Genomic DNA, 20,286 nt, shown 5'->3' with positions numbered 1-20,286 from the left:
TCATGGTCTTAAATTAATCAAAAACTGGTTTTAAAATGAAAAAAATAATAAATTAAAAAAATTATGTGTTTCAATTTATTTTTTCAAGTAAGATAAAAGCTAAAAAACATCTCAATTGAACTTCTTTTATTAAAAGAAATTCATTAACATAAATATTGCCTATATTTTCATTAAAATTGGGTCAACCAACAACTCTTTTTTTTTGTTTGTTTTCATGTGACTTTTTCTTTTATATCTTGAACTCATATTCTAAAATTTAAACAAAACAAGATTTTAAATGAATTTTAAAAATTAAAGAGATTGAAAAGGAATTAAAAAAGAGTAGTTGAACCAAAGCATTAGCAATGGAAGAGCTTAGTTAGAATGGGCATGATTGTTTCATGCCAATTTGAAATTGATCTTGGTCTCTTTTTTTTATTATTTATCTTTTATAATAAATTAGAAGAATTTTTCCATTAATTCGATCACAAAAGAATGTAATTAAAGAGAAAGAAACCAAAAAAATAATAAAATATGTTTGGGTGAGTGGTGCCCATGCATGTACAATTTATTATTTTTTACAATTACAATTATAACTATAATAATTATTTAATGCACTCGGAATTAAAGGGAGCAGCCCGTCTACTGAATAATTATTTGTTATAGCAGGGTAAAGACGAACATTTAAGAAGAAAATAAATAAAATTCCATATTTATTTGTAGCTACTTGTTCTGCCTTTAATCAGGGAAGGTTTAATTTACTCGTGCAAACTTACTGCACAGTTTAACAACTCAATAGTTTCTTGTACTCATTTACCAAATATTGGCTGTTCATGTGAATTCACGCTATGATTCGCAAATTTCTCATCTATAGTGTAACAATATATATGTTATAATTATAGTAAGAAACATGAAAATTTAATTTTAAAAGATGTAACTCAACTGATTAGTTCTAATTTTGCTTTTTAAAGATCATCAATTTAAGTTTCATAAACTTTAGGGTTACTGAAAACTTACATGATTATTAACTTTAAAAGCCATGAGATTAATCGAGATACACGCAAATTAGTGTGAATATAGAAAAACGTGAAAATTCCTTATATATATATATATATGTATGTATATATATGAGCAATTCATAAAAATCAATCAGCTTAAAATATATATAATATATATTAATAAAATGTTAGAACACTTAATTTTTAACATGATATATATATGCTAAACTTAAAAATATTTTTAACATCAAACTCAAAAGAAAATCACTACAACACTACTATATATGCGTCTAATGTTTTTTCTTCTAAATATTTTTAGAACCTTGAATTTATGTTAGGTGGGTAACGATTTGGTTGTGGTAGAATTGCAAAACAATTGTCATTTTGAGCTGATGTAAAATAAATCACATAATTAAGGGACTCGTTTGTAGATAACAGTTTCTGTATGTTTCGTGTATCTCCACACTGGATTGACACCCAGTGTTGGTGTCGTGGCGGGGATTTGCTGGCCGTTGATTTATTGAGGAGTCAACCTTTTTCGGAAAGGGTTTGTTACCGAGACTCATCTTAGGCAACCGACAAAGGACGACACCGTTTCGATTGCTCTCTGGTCTCTGCATTGTGGAGCTGGCATTGCCTTATTGGGCGATGTTATTTATGTACATGGACCCATCCAAAAATCACAGCTTCTTGTTGAAACTCGGATTAAAAAAAAAAAAAAATTGTTATCAAAGATTTAACTATTTTTCCTTGAGACTTTATTGTCGGTAAATAATATTCTTGTAAACAGTCTCAACAATATCCAAAAACAGTCTCATATCCTTTTAAACTTTACGAATCAAACAAACTGACTTGATTTTCTCAGCTCTAAGACACAAGAACATGTAGCAATAAATGGCACATTTCTCAACTGAAGAGGAAAACATTTTTTTTTAAATTAGATTTTTAGAACACGAAAAAATTTGAAAAGTACTTTTAGAAAAAAAGGTTTCCATGAAACAAATAAGTCTAATTCAACTTATCCATTACCCTTTCCTTTTTTAAAATGTATTACAAAAACATGTCGGTACAGAATTTTCCAACCAAACAGTCAAACCTAACATTCTCTTATCAAAACCTTTCTCCTTTAGATCTACTCCAGTTAAACAAGTTCTTAGATGCAGTCAATGGTGCTGAGATTCAGCTTTTACCTCGACCGTTTCGATCTCCAAGTTCTAAATTGCGGGAAAAGTGGGTGTGGCTATAAATGGCACTGGTCATTTACTGGTATGATTTCGTTTGCTTCGGCATTGTTGCTGCGGCTCTTCTTGTGTCCTTATGGATGCTATGGAGGAGGGAACTTGGCTCGACAAGTGAAGATGATATCCTGTGTCAGAGCCTCCTCATGGCTCGATCGGATACTGATGATCGGACCGTGCAAGCAATTGCAATACCAAGAAACCATGTTGGTTCTGCGCAGCTATGGACCAGTTGTTGGAAAGGGGTGCACCCCGGCTGGCTCCTAGCTACTCGTTTCATCTCCTTCCTGGTCATGGCTGGATTCTTGCTGACGGATTTCTTGACATGGGATGCCACCATATTTGTTTACTACACCGAGTAAGTTGTTCTTGATTATAAATTTCAATTTCTCGCTAATATATATGGCTTTTTATTGCTCCACGCATCTTAATTAGTTGATTTATTTCATTGATCATAAGTTCATAACAAGGCTTGGTAAGTAAGCGTTTTACTCATTGCTTAGTGGTTCATTTGGTTTTTGCTACCCAGATAATTAGGTTAATTAGATGAAATTCGTCACACAGTGGACTAAAAGGCACGTTCATGGCAAGAAATTCAAAAGGAAAAGAAGAACTGTTTAACCCTGTATGAAGGGAATCCTCGATACATAAGAAATTATAATTTTATAATTTTGAAAAATATCTCTCTCTTATTTATCTTCGAAGAAAACCTAAAAACAACTCAAGGTTAAATTATTATTACATATTCGTATTAGGGTCTAGAGTTACACATCTAGAAAAGATCATAGTTATTCTAACATGTTTTTGTAGAATGAGAAATTTTATGTCTTGTTGTTGGGGTTTTAGCAAACTATGTGTTAAATTTTATAGATTTTTTTAATAATATTTTTTTTTATTTAGAATTATCGTTGCAAATTAGAGGGTCTCTTCTTTGATTTTATTTATTTATTTATTATGATTTGAATTTTATTTTAAATTCAAGTGAATATTTTCTAAAAAATTCTTCACATAAAAATTAATTTAATTTTTAAAATTACAAATAATCGAAAAGTTTTTCATTGTAGCCCATTTAGAAAGGAAACGTTTGGGCTTGAAGTTATTATCAAATTCAAGCCCATACTCCATGTAGAAAGAAATATAGATTTTAATTTGGATGTAGTTTAAGTGATTGATAGTGTCAATAAAATACTGTTTATTTAAAATTAATTTTTAGATTATTTTAATATATTAATATTAAAATTAAATTTTTTAAAAATAAAATAATATTATTTTTAATATATTTTTTTTAAAAAATACATTCAAACATAACCTACATTAAACTTACAAATAGGTTATAAGTCAATTTAAAACACCAGTAAAGATAATGAAATGAACTTAGGATATTATCTCAATTTTTAACTAAGTCTACTAAAATGCGGCAGTGGCACTAGCCCAATAATAATAGTAATAGTAATAATAAAAAAAATGATCTAAGAAAATAAATAAAAATAATGTTAATAATAGTAAAAATAATAGATAATAAAAAGTCATGTCATTGGATCAAAGTTGATATCAGATGCTAAACATAGACACCTAGATCGATAGAACGACTGTTAATCATATAATTATTTAATTTGTAAGCAAATCAAGCATGGAAATATCATAGATCACACAAACATGATTATATATACAAACTAAAATAGTCAATCGAAGCTCAGCATGCTCCTTAGCATATAATTATTAGCATGTTTTAATTTCATACACAAAAAAGTGGGTTAGTCTATTAATTGTTGGATTTATGTTGACCAACTATTTGTATTTGGTTATTTTTCTATAACAAAATAGGTAAATATAGAAGATACATAAATATATTTGATTAAAGAAATAAATATATAAACTTCTATAAGATAATTTTGAAATGAATTTTATATTTTCAAAATAAGAAGTATAAGGAGACATGTCCATTTTATTTCTATTGTCTTTATTTTTATTTTTATTTTGAGATAGAAAAAAATAGAGATTTTCTATAAAAAAAAATAAAAATACCATATAATATATCTATCACTCGTACCCCTAATCATTAATAAATTAAAACTAATAATAATATTAACAATACAGTAACAGTAATAATAACAATAAACACTAAAATACTGCATTTTCAATATCCCAATAATATCAAGATTTTAGGCACAAATATTAAGAAATCCAAAGTCTTTTTAAATATGTGAAATAAAATAAAAAAATCCCAAATTATCTTATTTTCAATTAAGCTCAACTCAAGTCATTTAAACTTAATAAATCATCCAAATTTCGTTTTAACCACATAAAATATTTAAAAATATTTAAAAAACGAAATCATCAAGAAACATACAAAATATAGGATTTATACACAACAATCAATAAAATAGGGATTAAAACTTAGAGTCTGAAGACATTAGAGGACTGAACTGAACAAAAGAGTGCCCCGTTTATGGAAATTAGAATCAAAAATTAGAATCGGCAGTTTGATGCATGTCTTGGTCGTGGTCACCTGATAAAGATGTTTTGGCGTGCAACAACAGTGAGGAAATGTGTGCTGTGAAGCCAACCATGTCCGCTTCTTTATTTTTATGTTTTAAAAATATTATTTTTTTATTTTAAATCATTATTTTTTTTTTTTTTAGATTATTTTGATATAAAAAAATAAATGTAAAAATAAATAAAAAATATTATTTTAATATATTTCTAACTAAAATATATTTTGAAAAATAACCACTTCAATACCCAACCACCTCTTCCTCTTTTCTTCTCCTTTGTTATTATATTAATTTGTGTTTAATAATGTGGTGCATTGGATTTTTCAATTGAAAATATATTAAAATAATAATTTTTATATTTTTAACTTTATCATATTAAAATGATAAAAAAAATATTGAAAAAATCAATTTAGTATTTTTTCAAATAAAAAATTATATATAAAAAACAAATAGTATTTTTTTTTTGTCTTCAGGGATCTATCTCTTCCGGCATGTGTGTTAGCGCGTGTCAGAGAGCAAGTGGATAGCACTTAGGTAAGCCAGACACGCGACTAGAATTGAATGTGTGGCCCATCTGGCCTGGACATGCTCCAGCCCTTTGGGCTTTTTTTCCTTTATCTTTTAATATTAAATAGATAGTAAAAGGAAATAACAAGAATTGTACGAGTCTTTTCATCTTTAATCTAAATGAATAAAATATAATATTAGCAACAGTAAACTATCATATATATATATATATATATATATATATATATATATTTCGTATTTTCCTTTTACATGGAGTAGAAGTGTGTTTTTAATTTTGACATGAAGAGTTTTTTAAAGTAAGACAACATATTTCGTATTTATTAATGAAATTCTGTATGATTCTTAAAATTTAAGAATATTCTTATCAAATCAAATATTTTTACAGAGAAATCTAAACCTTCTTAGTTAGAGATTCCATTGTTCAAATTCTACCAAATTATTGGGTTTTCTATATAGATTCACAAATTGTCAACTTTAATGAAAATTTTCTTATTATAACTATTCAGTAGTAAACTAAAAATATCGATATTATTTTAAAAAAACTAATAATATTAATACTAGAAACTGCATCTTGGGAAGCTACTCTTTATAAGCAAGATTTTTTTTTTTTTAATTTTTTGAGAAGAAAGTAATTATTCCTTCAACTTATTTAGAGAGATTTCCTATCATTTAATCTAAAAATTAAAGAGAATATAAATTTATTGAGTTTTCGCTTTTCTTTGCTCGTCTCCTATGCTTTATACTGTCTACTAAGATGTTGCTTTTGCCCTGGACTTCTACACTCAGTCAGATCAAAACCCAAAAAGCCAAAACGTCTCCTCTCTCGATCTTGAAATACAGCAATGTCATTGTGAATCGGTTTCTGATTTTGCATTACAATTTATCTGCAGGTGGACATTTACGTTGGCTTTGATATATTTCGCGGTATGTCAAACACTGCAACCCCATTTTCTCTATTTTACCAACTGTTAAAGTAGGGACTAAGACTTGTTCATTCGCTTGGCAACCTTATTCTCTTGTAGCTTGGCACTGTGATATCTGCATATGGGTGTTTTGTGTCTTTAGAGAAACCAGCTGCGTCTGCAAATGGCGAAAATCCTGTGTTCTTGGAAGGGGACGTGGAAGAGAATGGAACTGCTACCTCTAAAACTTACAAGGAAAAGGAAAGTAGGAGTGCGGTCAGGTTGCAAAGTCACCGTGCTGAGGAGGCAATTCGAGAAAGAGCTGGATTTTGGGGATACCTTATGCAAATTATATACCAAGTTAGCCATCAAGATTTGCTTGCTTCTTATGTGCATGTGTTATGTATTTATAAAAATAGGGATGTATTTTTGCCTTCTTTCCTTGCAATAATTCCTCAGTACTTTTGCCTTGATTTACACTTGAACAAGTTTTCTACTGGCAGCACTGTGGAGCAAAATTCACAAATAAAGCCTGCAGTTCTCATAGTCCCATAATCCTCTTGAATAGACAATAATGGTGTACATCATCAGTTTACACACAAAATTGCTTGTCGTTGAGGCCTTTAAGTAGAGCTTTATTGATGCTTAGAAATGCCATTCTTCTGGTTGATCGATCTTATTTATATTTCTCTTCTTTTTTAACAGACTTGTGCAGGTGCTGTCGTCCTAACAGACATTGTATTTTGGTGTGTTATAGTCCCTTTTTTATCAAATACGCACCTCGGCCTCAATGCGGTGAGAATCCAGTGGTAAACTGGTTATTAGCTCATTTTGGTGCTTGAGATCCTTAATTCATTCAAAGTTTTATTGGGTTTATTTCTCTATACGTTACCTTCCAGAATTCCAAAATCAATTACATTGTTCACACTGCTTAGATCATATGATCTCTGGGAAATACTTGGAGCAAAAATTGTACCTGCTGCAATTCCCTGGTGGAATTCTTACTGACTTTCTAATGCTCTTGTGCTTTGCAGTTGATGGGTTGCATGCATTCCCTGAATGCTTTTTTTCTATTGCTAGATACTGTTCTCAATAGCCTTGTAAGTATTTCCGTCATAGAAGTGGAAGTCCTTTTCTAGAAATAAGCGATAGCTATTTCATATAGTTGAATATAGAGACTTCAAATGGGTTTTATAGCATCAATTTACATCGAAGCCATCATTGTTTTTTCTTTTTCATTGGAAGAAATTTCACCAGTCTCTGAGTATCTAGGTACAATAGATAGCACAGTTCCCTCAGAGGACATTGAATCCAATCAGGAGAACTTAAAAGAGAGTACGGAAGCTTTAGCTAACCCCTCTGCAACTCCATTTGCATTTCTACCAACGAGCTCATAACACAGTTAGAAAGCCTGGAAACCATTTGCTTGATATCATTCACATTTGAAGCAACTTCCCAGTCTGGATTATGTCCGTTTGGGAAAATTGTGGTTGTGGTTTCTCAAAAACTACAAAATGTTACTTCTGAAAATAACAAATTGTAGCATTTGAAAATAACTGTAAGGTCATGTGTGGAAAGGGGTTTCAATGTTAGCTTTTAAGTATTAATAAACACTTTGGAATTCTGCTTTTGAATGAAAAGACATGGAAACGAAAAAGAAGAAGCCAAAGCTGGTAATTCCCAAACGGGTCGAAATTGCATTTACAGCTTGTGAGTGGTCTGATTCTATGTCAAAAGAGGCCACAATATATCTGAGTGATAATTTCTCTGCTTATTTGATTGCTAGAACCTTCCTCTGCAAAGTAGAACTGAAGCTACACTTACAAACTCTGCATATCTCATAATTCCTTGGAAATCCTACTATTTATCTCCCTATAAGGAAAACAACGTAGTTCAATTTGAAACAATAGAGCACAGGGGAATTCACCTGAAAATAAGAATTTCTTCTATGCCCGACATGAAATTTCTCATTTTTGCAAGGAAAAAATAATTGCTTTGATTGAAAGAAGATTGTAATGACTTGATGCCTTTGTCACCCAATAAGGCTTAGTTTTTGCCTAGAAGTAGACATCTTTAGGTCTCCTGTGTAGTAATTTCTCCTTTTGTCCTGGTTTCAGCCATTTCCATGGTTCCGCATTGCATATTTTGTGCAGTGGAGCTGCCTCTATGTCATTTTCCAGTGGATTATTCACGCATGTGGTTTTACGTGGTAAGCATAATGTTTCTTTTTTGTTTTCCTTTTCAATCAGTGGATAAGAAGACATGGTTGGTATTTTTTTTAATGCTGGCTGAAGAACTAATAACCTGTTTTTTTGCCGTCTCTCTCAGGTGGCCATACCCATTCCTCGAGCTTGACTCGCCCTGGTCTCCCTTATGGTATATTGTTCATCTCACTTTCATCTGTTTTATTTTGACTTTGAATTGCATCACATATCACTAAAAACTAATGGATTTACAAATGCAACAGGTATTTTCTGGTGGCTCTAATGCACATTCCTTGTTATGGGATATATGCACTGATATTTAAAGCAAAAAATGCTATTTTCTCCCGGTTGTTCCCTCGTGCTTTTGTGGGATCCTTCTAGATTTTCGTTTTTTACAACCAACTTCTGTATAAGGTGATCTCAATTTTGGTTGTTTGTTTGTTTATGTTTATGCATATAAAGAGGGAACAGTCATCCATTCCCTCGAAAGTGTGTTTTAGGGACATCTTACAGATGAGAATCTGAGTGTTCATGTTCTGAATCGAAGCTCTACATGCAACCATTCACTGGCCTTTTTTTTACATCATTGCTTGGATTATGAATCTCAAGGAAAAAGAAGATGGAATTATTCCCATTCCGTAATTAATTTTCACAGGCCTTATTTTCTGATTTAACGATATTAATTGCTTGATTGTGTTTTTTTGTGAATGTTTTAAATAATATTATTTTTTATTTTTAAAAAATTATTTTTAGTATCAACACAATTAAAAAATATAAAAAATAATAATTATTTTACAAATATTATTTGAAATGCAATTCCAAACAACTACTTTAACTTATCTTAAATCTACGTTAATTTCATACACACAAAATTATAGCAAATTAAAGCTTTTCTTTTCTTAGAACAACTCCAGCACAGGAACTAACAGGATAGCTAAAATTAAAAATTTGTATTTTTAATAACCAACTAAAATGCTTTTTATTTCTCTGAAATGTTATTTTTACACTTCTATGTAAAACAACCAAAAGCAAGAGAAAGTACGTATATTTGTTGGCTATCGTCTCTTTCCTTTGTTTCCTCTTTAAAAACAGAACCAAAAAAAAAAAACCTACAAATCTCAAAGCTTTATGCCTTAGCTTCTCTGTATAAGAAGCAGTTATCCTCCAATTAATTAATAATATCAATTATGCCCCTACTATATTAAAAGTTTTAAATTTAAACTTAAAATTATATCTTTTAACTTTCATATTACTTCATTATTTTATATTTAATTTCATAAATAACTCATTAATTATATAATTAATAACATCATAATTATGTTATATAAAAAAAACTAAATTAGTTATATAATTATATTAAAATTGATTTAATATGAAATATATTAAAATATAATTGGATTTTTTAAATGGCTTTTTACCATTGGAATATATATAAATAAAAAAAACTATATTCACACTATTTAAAAAACTATTTTATCCATTTGACTATTTAATATAGTATTTTTCATTGGAAATGCTCTTTGACTGCTTTTGCTCTAAGTCCATTAGCAATTTTTATTTTCTTTAATTTTTTTTTTAATTTATTTTTATAAAACATTGTTTTTCCTAATTCTAAAATCTTTTTTAGACGTTGTTCACGTCATTCAATTCAAATAATACATTTAAGTAATTAAAAGTAATAAGAATTTTAGCTTAACTACGGCTCTGTGTACTCAATAGCTTAAAGAACTTAAGAAACTAAAATTACTTCAAAGTTTTAATAATTATGTAAAGTATTTAAGATGATAAAAATTGTGGTTATGACAAAAATAAAATAAAATACTAATGTGAATTTGCAAAGATAGTAGACCTTTGAAATAGTTTGTGGATTTGCAAGGGTTACGTTTCCTACCTAGTCCAGCCCAACAAAAGGGCCCAATATCCACATCCCAATTCCCAAGTTAGCCCCTGTAAACAACAGACAGCCCCATGGCTAAATCCGTACTTTCACGCCCTCACCCAAAACAAACCCTAATATTCCCCTCCTCGAGCACCCCTATCTTATACAAAACACCATCAGCCGAAACCCGCTCTTCCCCATCCGCTCTGCATCTCCAAAAACCCCCAAGAAGCGAAGATGCAGATCTTCGTGAAGACCTTGACGGGAAAGACCATAACCCTCGAGGTTGAGTCATCAGACACAATCGACAATGTCAAAGCCAAGATTCAGGACAAGGAGGGCATCCCTCCAGACCAACAGCGTCTCATTTTCGCTGGGAAACAACTCGAGGACGGTCGCACCCTCGCTGACTACAACATCCAGAAGGAGTCCACTCTCCACTTGGTGCTTCGCCTGAGGGGTGGAGCCAAGAAGAGAAAGAAGAAGACCTACACCAAGCCCAAGAAGATCAAGCACAAGAAGAAGAAGGTCAAGCTCGCTGTGCTCCAGTTCTATAAGGTTGATGATAGCGGCAAAGTCCAGAGGTTGAGGAAGGAGTGCCCTAATGCTGAGTGCGGTGCTGGGACTTTCATGGCTAATCATTTTGATAGGCACTACTGTGGTAAGTGTGGGCTTACCTATGTTTACCAGACGGCTGGTGGTGATTAAGCTCATTTGAACGGCTTTTTTGTCTTAAGTATGGAACAAGGATTATCTTTATTTAGAACATGGTTGCTGTTGAACTTATAGTTATGTTTTATTCGCATTGCTAATTTTGAGTTTAATTCTATTTTTGTTTTATATTGTCTGCCTCTGTGCTTGATGTGGTCTTTGTTAGATGTGGTTCTGGCTATATGTTTGATCTGATGCTGGATTATTCGTTTGTTTAGTTAGATAAAAGGCTGTATCTCCTGGCTTTAATGTTAGATTGAGGAAATCTTTTGTTCGGAATTAAAATTCAAGGGGAAAATATTTTATCTAAGAAGTGCATCTTTTCGAGTTCTTTCCAATTTCGGGTTTTTGAATGGCCTTGCTGAGCCATGTTTCACTCTGAAAACGAGGAAAAAAGAAGCTAAAGTGTTTGCAGTTCGATGGTGAATTTATCGTGATTTCTTATCACTATAATGGTTTCTGTTAGGTTACTTCTCTTATTCATGCTATGATTCTTCTTTGTTGGAAAATTGGGGTATGTTAGGTCACGAGTAATAGAATAGAGCAGGTATCGTTGCCCAATAGCAATCCCTCTGGCTATATTCTGAAAGCATATAAATGTATGGATCCCAGAAAAGCTTCCTCCATACTTATTCTTCTTGGTTTCCTCCATGCTAACTTTTTACACCTTATGTATTGGTGAGGTAGCATGGTTCCGTGTTGGAATCACAGTTTCTTTGCTGTATTGCTTTGATAATTGAAGGCCCCTCTGTAATAGGCATGCTTTTTGTTGCAAATACGAGTGTGGTGTGTGTAAAAGGTTAAAGACTGATCTGCACTTGTGAGGTTAGTCGGTTGAATTAGCCTTTATGGCTATGATCTTGTTTCTCGAGAAGAATCGAGCAACATGTCTACTGCAAGCGGGTTTTGATCTGCTAGCGGATTTCATATGTTGACGATATATATTGCTCCCCACTTCAAATTAAATTAACCTCTTGGGAAGGCTACATGATCGATAATCTTCAGGCCTGACTAGGAAAATCCTCCGGCCTGAGTATCTTGAGGGAGTAGTAGTTCGTTAACTCTGGAATAAGGGTGGAGGCAAAGGTTTTAAGCCCAATTTGGGGGTTAACTGCTCACAACCATTTCTCAGAAACCCCGGTAGAGATGGGTGAGTTGAGATTCAAGGCATTTGAGATTTCACGATTTAAGAATCTTAGGGTTTCAAGCTTTGATTTTGAGTGTTTTGTCGAGAGATGTCGATCCGTACTACAAGAAGAGGAGGCGGTTGTTTTGTTTGCTAGTGTGTAAACTGAATTAACATGGTCCCTTGTGCTTTGATATAGTAAAAGTGAAACTGTTTTTATTTAATCTCAAGGAGCCCTGTTCAAAAATTATTTTTATTTAATTTTGTGATGATTTAAATAAAATTTTATAATGATTCAAATGGTTTATATTGTCCAGTAAAAAATGTGTTTTTTCAAGCGAAGTTCTTTTCTATTCATGTACTTTTTTCTGTTTTCACAAAACATATTTTTATTAGAATTAAAGCTTTTAAATAAAAATTATCAGTTTTAATAATAAAAAAAAAAATAACCATGTCTCAATATTCCTTATTAGGAAAAAAAATAAAGAGATTAGTTTGAGAAGATTATATAAAAATTTAAAAATTAACAATAGTGAAATAAATATTTTATTGAGAATATTAATATTGATTGGACCCACTAAAATAAAAGTACTAGTAAGATATCTGATTTGAGATTATTTAAAAAGTCTACACATTAAATTTTGTCTCGAAGGAGACATTGGTTTCTGTTTCTAACTTCGAAGGCGTAAGGTATATAATGTTAATATATTTTGTTTCCTTCCATGAAGGAAAAGTAACACAATTTGAGGTGATTACGAACAAATAAAAAAGAAGATAAAATTATTTGCACTCAGGTGGCATGGCCTTGAACCTGGATCTATCGTTACAGTAAGAGTAGAACATGAGCTTCCTTCTTGCCCAGTCCATGGCCACACTCTGTTCTTTTGACAGCCTAGCAAACTCCGGCCCGTCAACAGGGTCCAAGCTCGAAGGATTAGCCTTAGAACATGAAGTAACGATGGCAGTTTGGTTGAAAATGCAACCAGTCATCTCCATCTCTGCAAAGGAAACCACAAACGGAGCATATTTGTAGTTAACTGGGTATTTTCCTCCATGGGTTGCCCACTGAGAACCATCCCATATCGTTGCATAAAGAGACATAGGCTTCGATGGATACACAGAAGGGTAAGAACTGCTGTGGGCAAACTCTCTTACTGGCACGTTGTCCACTAGAAACCTGCATTAGTTTTGTAACTGTCTAAATAACACCAAGTAAAGGAAAATCAAAATTCCAAGGCCAATAATTGTGCTGTGGAGGTGATGTTCTTACACAATGTGATGACTGTTCCAAATGATGCTGTAATGATGGTGCTGCTCCGTGGGATCAAACCAAAGATAGAATTTTTCTTCTCTTCCGGTGCCGGTGCTTCCATTTGCGTAGACATTGGTCTGAAGGGCCCAATCGTTTCTCATATCATGACCAAGAAGTTCAATGTCGATCTCATCATGGTTGTGAGGGTAATTATCTGCATTAGACAGCTGAAGTTTTTGGCCGCTACGTATTAGACATCAGTGTCTGTGCTCAATGTGCATTAGACAGCAGAACGTAATTGAAAATTCAACCATGCTTTCCCATTAATTTGTGGCATTAGAGTAAACAAAACAAAACAAAAAAAGTGAAAAACGAAGAGCTAGCTTACATAGAAGGCTACTACAACACCAGGGGACAGACCGGACGGCAACTTTATGGCAGCGCTAAAGAATCCATAGTAATATTTGTTCCGTGAGACCAATCCCGAGCCTGCAAATTAAAGAACACAGAAAACAAAAGGTGAAGGTTACTTCACTAGCTCAGAAAGATCAAACACCATTTACCAAGGCACAAGTGATCTGGCTGCATACGAACCTGAGGATTTGTCAAGAGCAAGATTAGCAGAAGACCCGTTATTTAGCAGCTTAGTATTTGAGCCTCCAAAAAAAGTAGAATATTCTTGACCGATTGAGACATGGCTAAAAGCATCAGTTAGTCGCACAACATTAGGAGGCGTGTAACGCGAATGCCTGCTATGTGAAGAAACCGCTGCAGTCATGCACAGGACTAGAAGACCCAAAGCTACGATTTCCTGCAGAAATGCCATTGACACTTGACGTGAGGTAGAGTGACGAGGAAGCACAGATGGCCAGTTAAGTTATAAATATTGGGGGAAAAGCTCAGCAATCTTCTGCTTAGTTGTTACTAGCTGGCCACCACCACCTACCTAATCTGCAGCTGTTATGGATCTTATTAGAATGTGATATAAAAGTCATGTGAAATGGTTTTAGGATCCATTGCAGAGCTCGTGGGGCTGCCTGTTAGTGAGGACCATGATAATTTTGACATCTACATGAAGTTTGGTTGATTCTCGGGTGTGTTTGGTATTGCGGTAGCTTTTATGATTGTAGTTTGAAAAAAATTGTTTTATAAAAAGTACTTTTAGTTGAGATTGGTTTGAAAAAATAGGTGTTTGGTTAAAACTGTGATTGAAATTGAGGTTGAAGAAAAATTAGTTTAATGTGTTTGGTTAAAAAAATGCTTTTCAAATTGAGGTTATAAAATAATTTTAAAAAAATATATATTAATATTGATGATTTTAAATTTAAATATTGTAGAATTAATTACTCCTATTATATCATGAAATAAATAATACTTTATATAAAATATTATTTATTATTCCATTAAACTATTTATAATTCCATTACGTACAAAATTCATCCGATAAGGTATATTAAAATAAAAATAAAAAATGAATTTTTTTTAACTGGGCCGGGCCTAGCAATAACATAATTGGAATTGCGATCAAATTTCATAAATGCTAAGTTATCATGCGATATCCTTCTAATTTATGTTGTGTTATTAAATAATATTAAGTACTAGTTTTTCGAGTAAAACACAATTTTTTTACAAAAAAATCAATAATTTCATTACATACAAAATTCATTCGACAATAACTACAGTTATCATGATTTATCCTGCGTGCAATAAAATTAAGTAAAATATTATCAGGAATAAAATTAAGATTATAGTACGAACAAATTTAATTTACCTTAAACTAATTTTTAAAAAAACAAAAAAAAAATATTGTTCATGTTCACGTGAACAATACGAGTACAATTAATTAACTGTATTAATTTTTCAAAAAAAAAAAACTTTGTCCACTGGTTAAAAAAAAAAAAACTCTGTTCATGTGAATAGTGCGCAGTGGAGCATGGCTCCACTGTTGAGATCATCACGATTTTGCTGCTTCTCCAAAACTGTGGTGCAACCAAGTAAATAGATGGATCCCACCAGTAAAAATTACTTTTTCTTCTATTACCAAACACTGAAATATATGATTGCGGGTAAACTTTACCCGCAACCACAAAACCAAACACCCACTTACACTGCTATTAAATATGATGTACTGATTCGAGTGGTCACCATGGAACCAAGTTTGAAAAGTTTGTGATGCTCTTTTTTTTTCTTTTTTTTTTTTTCTGAAAAGTTTGGACATAATTAAATATGTTTTTGTACGGGTTCAGATTTTAAAGAAATTATCGTAATATTCATAAGAAATTTCTTTTTTGTCATCTAACTTAAATCCAAGATAAAATGCGATCAGGAAATACACTCGTGTCAATTCTTGGCATTTTTTTATTGGGTTTTTTGGTCGATTAAGTTGATTACCTTACAATGAAATAATTTTTATATGATTTAATTATAAATATAGACTAATAAAAAGTTAGATTGATCGGTTTTTTCTATAAATTTTATTTTTTTTATAATTTATCCTTAAATTTTTTTTACTAATTGACCAAGTGGTCTTTAAACCATGCAAATAAACTAAGTCACATCATGGTTTCATTTTAAATTTAAATTAGAAAAAAGTTGAATTGAAAGGTTTTTTATATTAATTTTATCCCTATTTTTTTTTAGTCAATTGACTAGAATATCTTTGGATCAGTCAAGTTGATTAGGTCACATCAAGATATATATGATTTTATTTAAAATTTGAACTAGACAAAAGATATTAGATAAGAGGGTTTTGAGACTAACACGCTGAGCTAATTTTTTTATATATAAAAAAAGATATCAAACAATTATTTACATCTTTTTTATTATATTTTAAAAAAATAATCCAACCTGAAATATAGCACAAACTTTAGACTAAAAGACTATTTAAGAACACATCAAAAACATTTGTTCCCAAAAAATAAAATTCAGAGGCATCAAAAGCAAACTAATAAATAATCCAATGGGACATTAAAGGAATTAATTATCTCCTGCTATACGGAGATGATTCAATTCCTCCAATTAGTTAGAATATTAGGATCTAATTAGGCCTTGCTGATGAGAGACAGTATGTGAAAGGAGAAGCGACGATTAATCTTCTTTCCACGAATACAAGTGGCAAAGGAAATTCTCAAATTAGCAGATTAAAAAATATTCCTCCATGCTTTGACATGATGTTTTTCTTACCCTGGATTTGATTAAATTCCCACAATTAGGTCACATGTTAAGATCTGATTAGGCCTTGCAGTTGAGAGACAATTACACATGGGATGGTCCTATGATTTAGACTAGGCCGATCTTTTATGCGTTGAAATTAAGAGAAAAGTAGTAATCAATTACAGATCTTTGTCTCTTTTTCTTCTTCTTTTTTAAAGTAAAACAAATTCATTTGTCATTTGCCAGAGATGTTTTAGCTGGATTTATGTTTTACACAGATATGGCCATTAACAACAACAGCACTGATGTGGAGTTGATTACTGTATACAGCCAGGAAAAAAAAAAGACAATTTTTTTCAAAAAAGAAGAGCAAAAAACAAAATAATTAGCATAAATGTCTGATTTTCAAATATTAGGAGGCTCTCTATGTAAGATGGCAATTTAAAAAAAAAAAGAGTAAAAAACAAAGCAAAAAACAACTCCACAAAACAAAAAATAGGACTTTAATAGGTTGTAATAGGACTTTAATAGGATTTTTTTATATATTTTTGTTTGGGTTTCTTCATCCCTTTGTCTCCAAGTTTAAGTTCAAATTCCTCAAAAAATAATTTTTAAGTTGTATATTTGCAAATTCCTCTTAAATATTCAAAACTCATATTTTACTTCTTTGTTCCTTTGCTTGCAAGCTTCACTTTTATATTTGTGTGTGTGTGTGAATCACAATAAAAGAATCACAATATCTGATATTTCTATGGAAATATTTTACTTTAAAAACATCTATAATTTCATACTTTATCTGATTGATAATCATGTTTTTTTATGTTATTTTAATTTTCTTGAATCAAATAAAATATAATTAAATCTAATGTGATTACCAATCAGTACACATACCTCAATCAGTATACACAATAATTTTAATATATAATTATCAATAAAAAAATATAACTCAATTTAAGTAGATAGAGTAAGAAGTGGAGGGTAAAGATATTTCTAAATTTTTATAACTATCACCTACGTACAAATGTTTTATTTAATTTCATGCAATCTTACTTCTCCTTAATTCCCTTGCTATCGAAGAGACCCCCAGAAAATTAATAGCATCACAATATCCCATGATTAATCTTGCTTTATATGTTCCTTTGTTTACTAATAGACATGTTTTTTTTTTCCCAATTAATAGCAGCACAATACCTCATTTTTGTATAACTTTCTTCCACAACTATTTAATTATCATACATCATATTTCCAAAAACACATGCATTTTACCTTGTCCTGCTCATCTCAAGAAAAAACACTTTTACCCTTAATTATTAAACCCGATTTCGAGATTAAAATAGTTAATTAAAGTTGATGGTCTAGTGACAATAAGATTCAAATAGATTTTCAATTAATTTTTTCAAGACATATAAGAAAATATTAAATAATGAAGTATAAGTTTCATTAATTTAATTTATATTAAAAAAAAGTGTGTAGGTGAGCATTGGATATTACAAAAAAAAATTAGAATAAAATGATTTAAATATGTTAGTTATGGTTTTTCAATAATGAAGAATTTTTAGGCCTTGTTTGTTTCCAGGAATTCACTTTCCTGGAAACCATTTTCCTCACTTTTCCATGTTTGGCAATACATGGAAAGTGAGTCAAAGAAAATGTAATTCCAGTCAAAGGAAAATGTTAAGTTTAACATAAGGAAAGTGTTTTCCGTTTTTAATTCTCGGAAAACACTTTCCTGGCGTGGGCCAATGCTGCGTTGTCATGTTTTTATGCAACTGTTCATGTTAATTGCACTGTTCATTGAACAGTGCAATTAACATGAACAGTGTATTGTATACACTGTTCACTAAAAAATAGTGAACAGTGCAGTTTTAGTGCACTGTTCACTTGCCTGCGGGGACTTTTTTTTTTTTTTTTTTTAACATTAAAAAAAATAGTTTAGAGTGAATTTTATACCTTAATATTTTATCCAATTTTATTACATGCTAGAAATATTATTAAAACTATAGTTTTTGTCGGATGTATTTCATACGTAATGAAATTATAAATGGTTTCATAGAATAGTAAAAAATATTTCACAAGCTTATTTCTTTATAATATGATATGATATATATAGTTATATTTTATAAAATAAGCTATGTATGAATATAGAATATAATAAAAAAAATTCATCATTATACATTTTAGATTTTATTTTTTTTTATTGTAAGTGATTAAATATTTTATATATATTAGATAAATTTGAAAAAAAAAATTAATTTATTAATAAATTATTTTCCAATTCATTTTCCATAACACAACCAAACACTGGAAAGTGTTTTCCATAACACTACCAAACATCGGAAAATACTTTCCCGGAATTCACTTTCCAGGAATTCACTTTCCCCGGAATTCATTTTCCAAAAGGAATTCACTTTCCTGCAAACAAACGGGGCCTTAGTGTGATTCTAATTACTTTGAAAAGTAGATATTTATGGTTTTTCAATAATATATGAGATTATATGGGTTGATCCAAGTCAATTTAAAAATATATATATATATATATATATATATATATATATATATATATTTAAGGTTTTAATATTTTATATGGAAAGATTTTAAAACAATACATATAAATATATATGTAGGATATAAAAAAAGAAAACAGAAATGCGAGTAATAAAATGAGGTATATTTATTATATATTTTAAAATGATGGTTTTTTTATGGCTCCCTTTCTGCACTCCAAGTTGCTGTTAAACAAGGTCTTACAGTTTCAGGCATTCTTTTGTTCTACATATTATATTAAGCCACAACTTCAACAATTCCGCGCCACAGCATTAACTTTTCTACACCCTCATAGTAAATTATTTCTCTCAAATTCATATACAGGAGTCAGCTTATTAAATTTTAAATGCATTTCCTCTTAATTTTGGGTGATATCAACAGTCTTGAGTAGTAACAGCATAATGTTCATGTTCATACAAGATTTCCTTACTCGTTCACCTCATACTCTTCAGTTTCATGGCACATTTCCTCCTCAGATGGTATGAGTGGGAATCTGGTATTAGCACTACTACCTTCCTTCTGATCTCTGCTAGGGAAAAGCTCTGCTACCCTTTGAGTTCTGTCATTTTTGGTAGAGATTTGTTCCGTTAAACAACTTCCTCTGTCATGTTGTTTTAATATTTGTGCTGCAGATTTGACACTGAGATGTTGCCTGTCTGAGCAATGGAGTCAAGATAGCATGCAAGATTGCAGGAGCAATTGTTACCTTAAAGGCCCTGTAATAGCAACATGCTGCCATCATCTTTGTCAGAGGAAACATTACACAAGTAATCAACATACCTTACCCTGCATGCTCTTACATGCAGTTTAAGCATACATGTGCATTTTTATATTCATGAGCTTTAAATTTAACTTGTGTCGCCTTGCAGACAGAAAGTTCATGTCCGAGTCGGGGATAACCAAGGAACAATTTCATGCAATGACATGGTTCCCTAGCTGGGCAGTAGATGCTGATCATGATTCAGATCTTTCTGATATTATTGATTGCAGATTGCATTGACAATCCAAGCAATCTCTTTGAACATTTTGATGCTCCTGATATCCTGATTCTCTTCCCGTAAATGGTTCTTTCTTCCCACTCTTCTGTGTAAGAATTTCAGTAGGAACCTGTGAGGATCCTCATCGTTTGATTGACCAGCAACCAAATCCAGAGTGGATCACATTATGAAGAGTGACAAACACCCCCTAAGCTTGAGAATGTTGTGACTTTGATAAAAACCAGTGCAGGATTTTAATTCCTAAATTATCAGTGTTGCTTTAAGTAGCCGGAAAAGAAA

General features: G+C 31.3%; 3 protein-coding genes across 3 annotated transcripts; 2 read left to right on the top strand and 1 right to left on the bottom strand.

The window, feature by feature from the left end:
* Window positions 1–1,902: 1,902 nt before the first annotated feature.
* Window positions 1,903–8,925, top strand: LOC118041104 (uncharacterized). The gene is made up of 8 exons (XM_035048235.2): window positions 1,903–2,573; window positions 6,129–6,162; window positions 6,261–6,500; window positions 6,846–6,935; window positions 7,175–7,240; window positions 8,258–8,349; window positions 8,469–8,516; window positions 8,608–8,925. Exons 1-8 carry the CDS (start codon window positions 2,224–2,226, stop codon window positions 8,723–8,725), a joined length of 1,038 nt encoding a protein of 345 aa, XP_034904126.1. The 5' UTR covers window positions 1,903–2,223; the 3' UTR covers window positions 8,726–8,925.
* A 1,453-nt stretch (window positions 8,926–10,378) lies between these two features.
* On the top strand, window positions 10,379–11,070 carry LOC118041105 (ubiquitin-ribosomal protein eS31 fusion protein). Its single transcript, XM_035048236.2, has one exon. It carries the CDS (start codon window positions 10,461–10,463, stop codon window positions 10,929–10,931), a length of 471 nt encoding a protein of 156 aa, XP_034904127.1. The 5' UTR covers window positions 10,379–10,460; the 3' UTR covers window positions 10,932–11,070.
* Window positions 11,071–12,722: 1,652 nt separating this feature from the next.
* Window positions 12,723–14,336, bottom strand: LOC118041106 (probable xyloglucan endotransglucosylase/hydrolase protein 33). The gene is made up of 4 exons (XM_035048237.2): window positions 13,907–14,336; window positions 13,701–13,801; window positions 13,331–13,539; window positions 12,723–13,237 (listed from the first exon to the last, which is right to left on the bottom strand). Exons 1-4 carry the CDS (start codon window positions 14,136–14,138, stop codon window positions 12,841–12,843), a joined length of 939 nt encoding a protein of 312 aa, XP_034904128.1. The 5' UTR covers window positions 14,139–14,336; the 3' UTR covers window positions 12,723–12,840.
* Between the last annotated feature and the right edge of the window lie 5,950 nt (window positions 14,337–20,286).

This window comes from Populus alba, chromosome 14 (assembly GCF_005239225.2).
Source record: "Populus alba chromosome 14, ASM523922v2, whole genome shotgun sequence".
Classification (NCBI taxonomy): Eukaryota; Viridiplantae; Streptophyta; class Magnoliopsida; order Malpighiales; family Salicaceae; genus Populus; species Populus alba.
The sequence above is the reverse complement of the archived record's forward strand: the minus strand, read 5'-3'. Positions and strand labels throughout refer to the sequence as shown.

What these genes read in the sequence shown, in the direction of transcription:
- LOC118041104 (XM_035048235.2), top strand. Translation starts at nt 2,224, where the DNA reads ATGGCACTGGTCATTTACTGGTATGATTTCGTTTGCTTCGGCATTGTT. An exon ending in TTATGCAAATTATATACCAA is followed by an intron (nt 6,501 to 6,845) that starts GTTAGCCATCAA and finishes CTTTTTTAACAG; the next exon opens with ACTTGTGCAGGTGCTGTCGT. An exon ending in CACGCATGTGGTTTTACGTG is followed by an intron (nt 8,350 to 8,468) that starts GTAAGCATAATG and finishes CGTCTCTCTCAG; the next exon opens with GTGGCCATACCCATTCCTCG.
- LOC118041106 (XM_035048237.2), bottom strand. Translation starts at nt 14,138, where the DNA reads ATGGCATTTCTGCAGGAAATCGTAGCTTTGGGTCTTCTAGTCCTGTGC. An exon ending in GTGTTGTAGTAGCCTTCTAT is followed by an intron (nt 13,540 to 13,700) that starts GTAAGCTAGCTC and finishes CAAAAACTTCAG; the next exon opens with CTGTCTAATGCAGATAATTA. An exon ending in TGGAACAGTCATCACATTGT is followed by an intron (nt 13,238 to 13,330) that starts GTAAGAACATCA and finishes AAACTAATGCAG; the next exon opens with GTTTCTAGTGGACAACGTGC.
- LOC118041105 (XM_035048236.2), top strand. Translation starts at nt 10,461, where the DNA reads ATGCAGATCTTCGTGAAGACCTTGACGGGAAAGACCATAACCCTCGAG.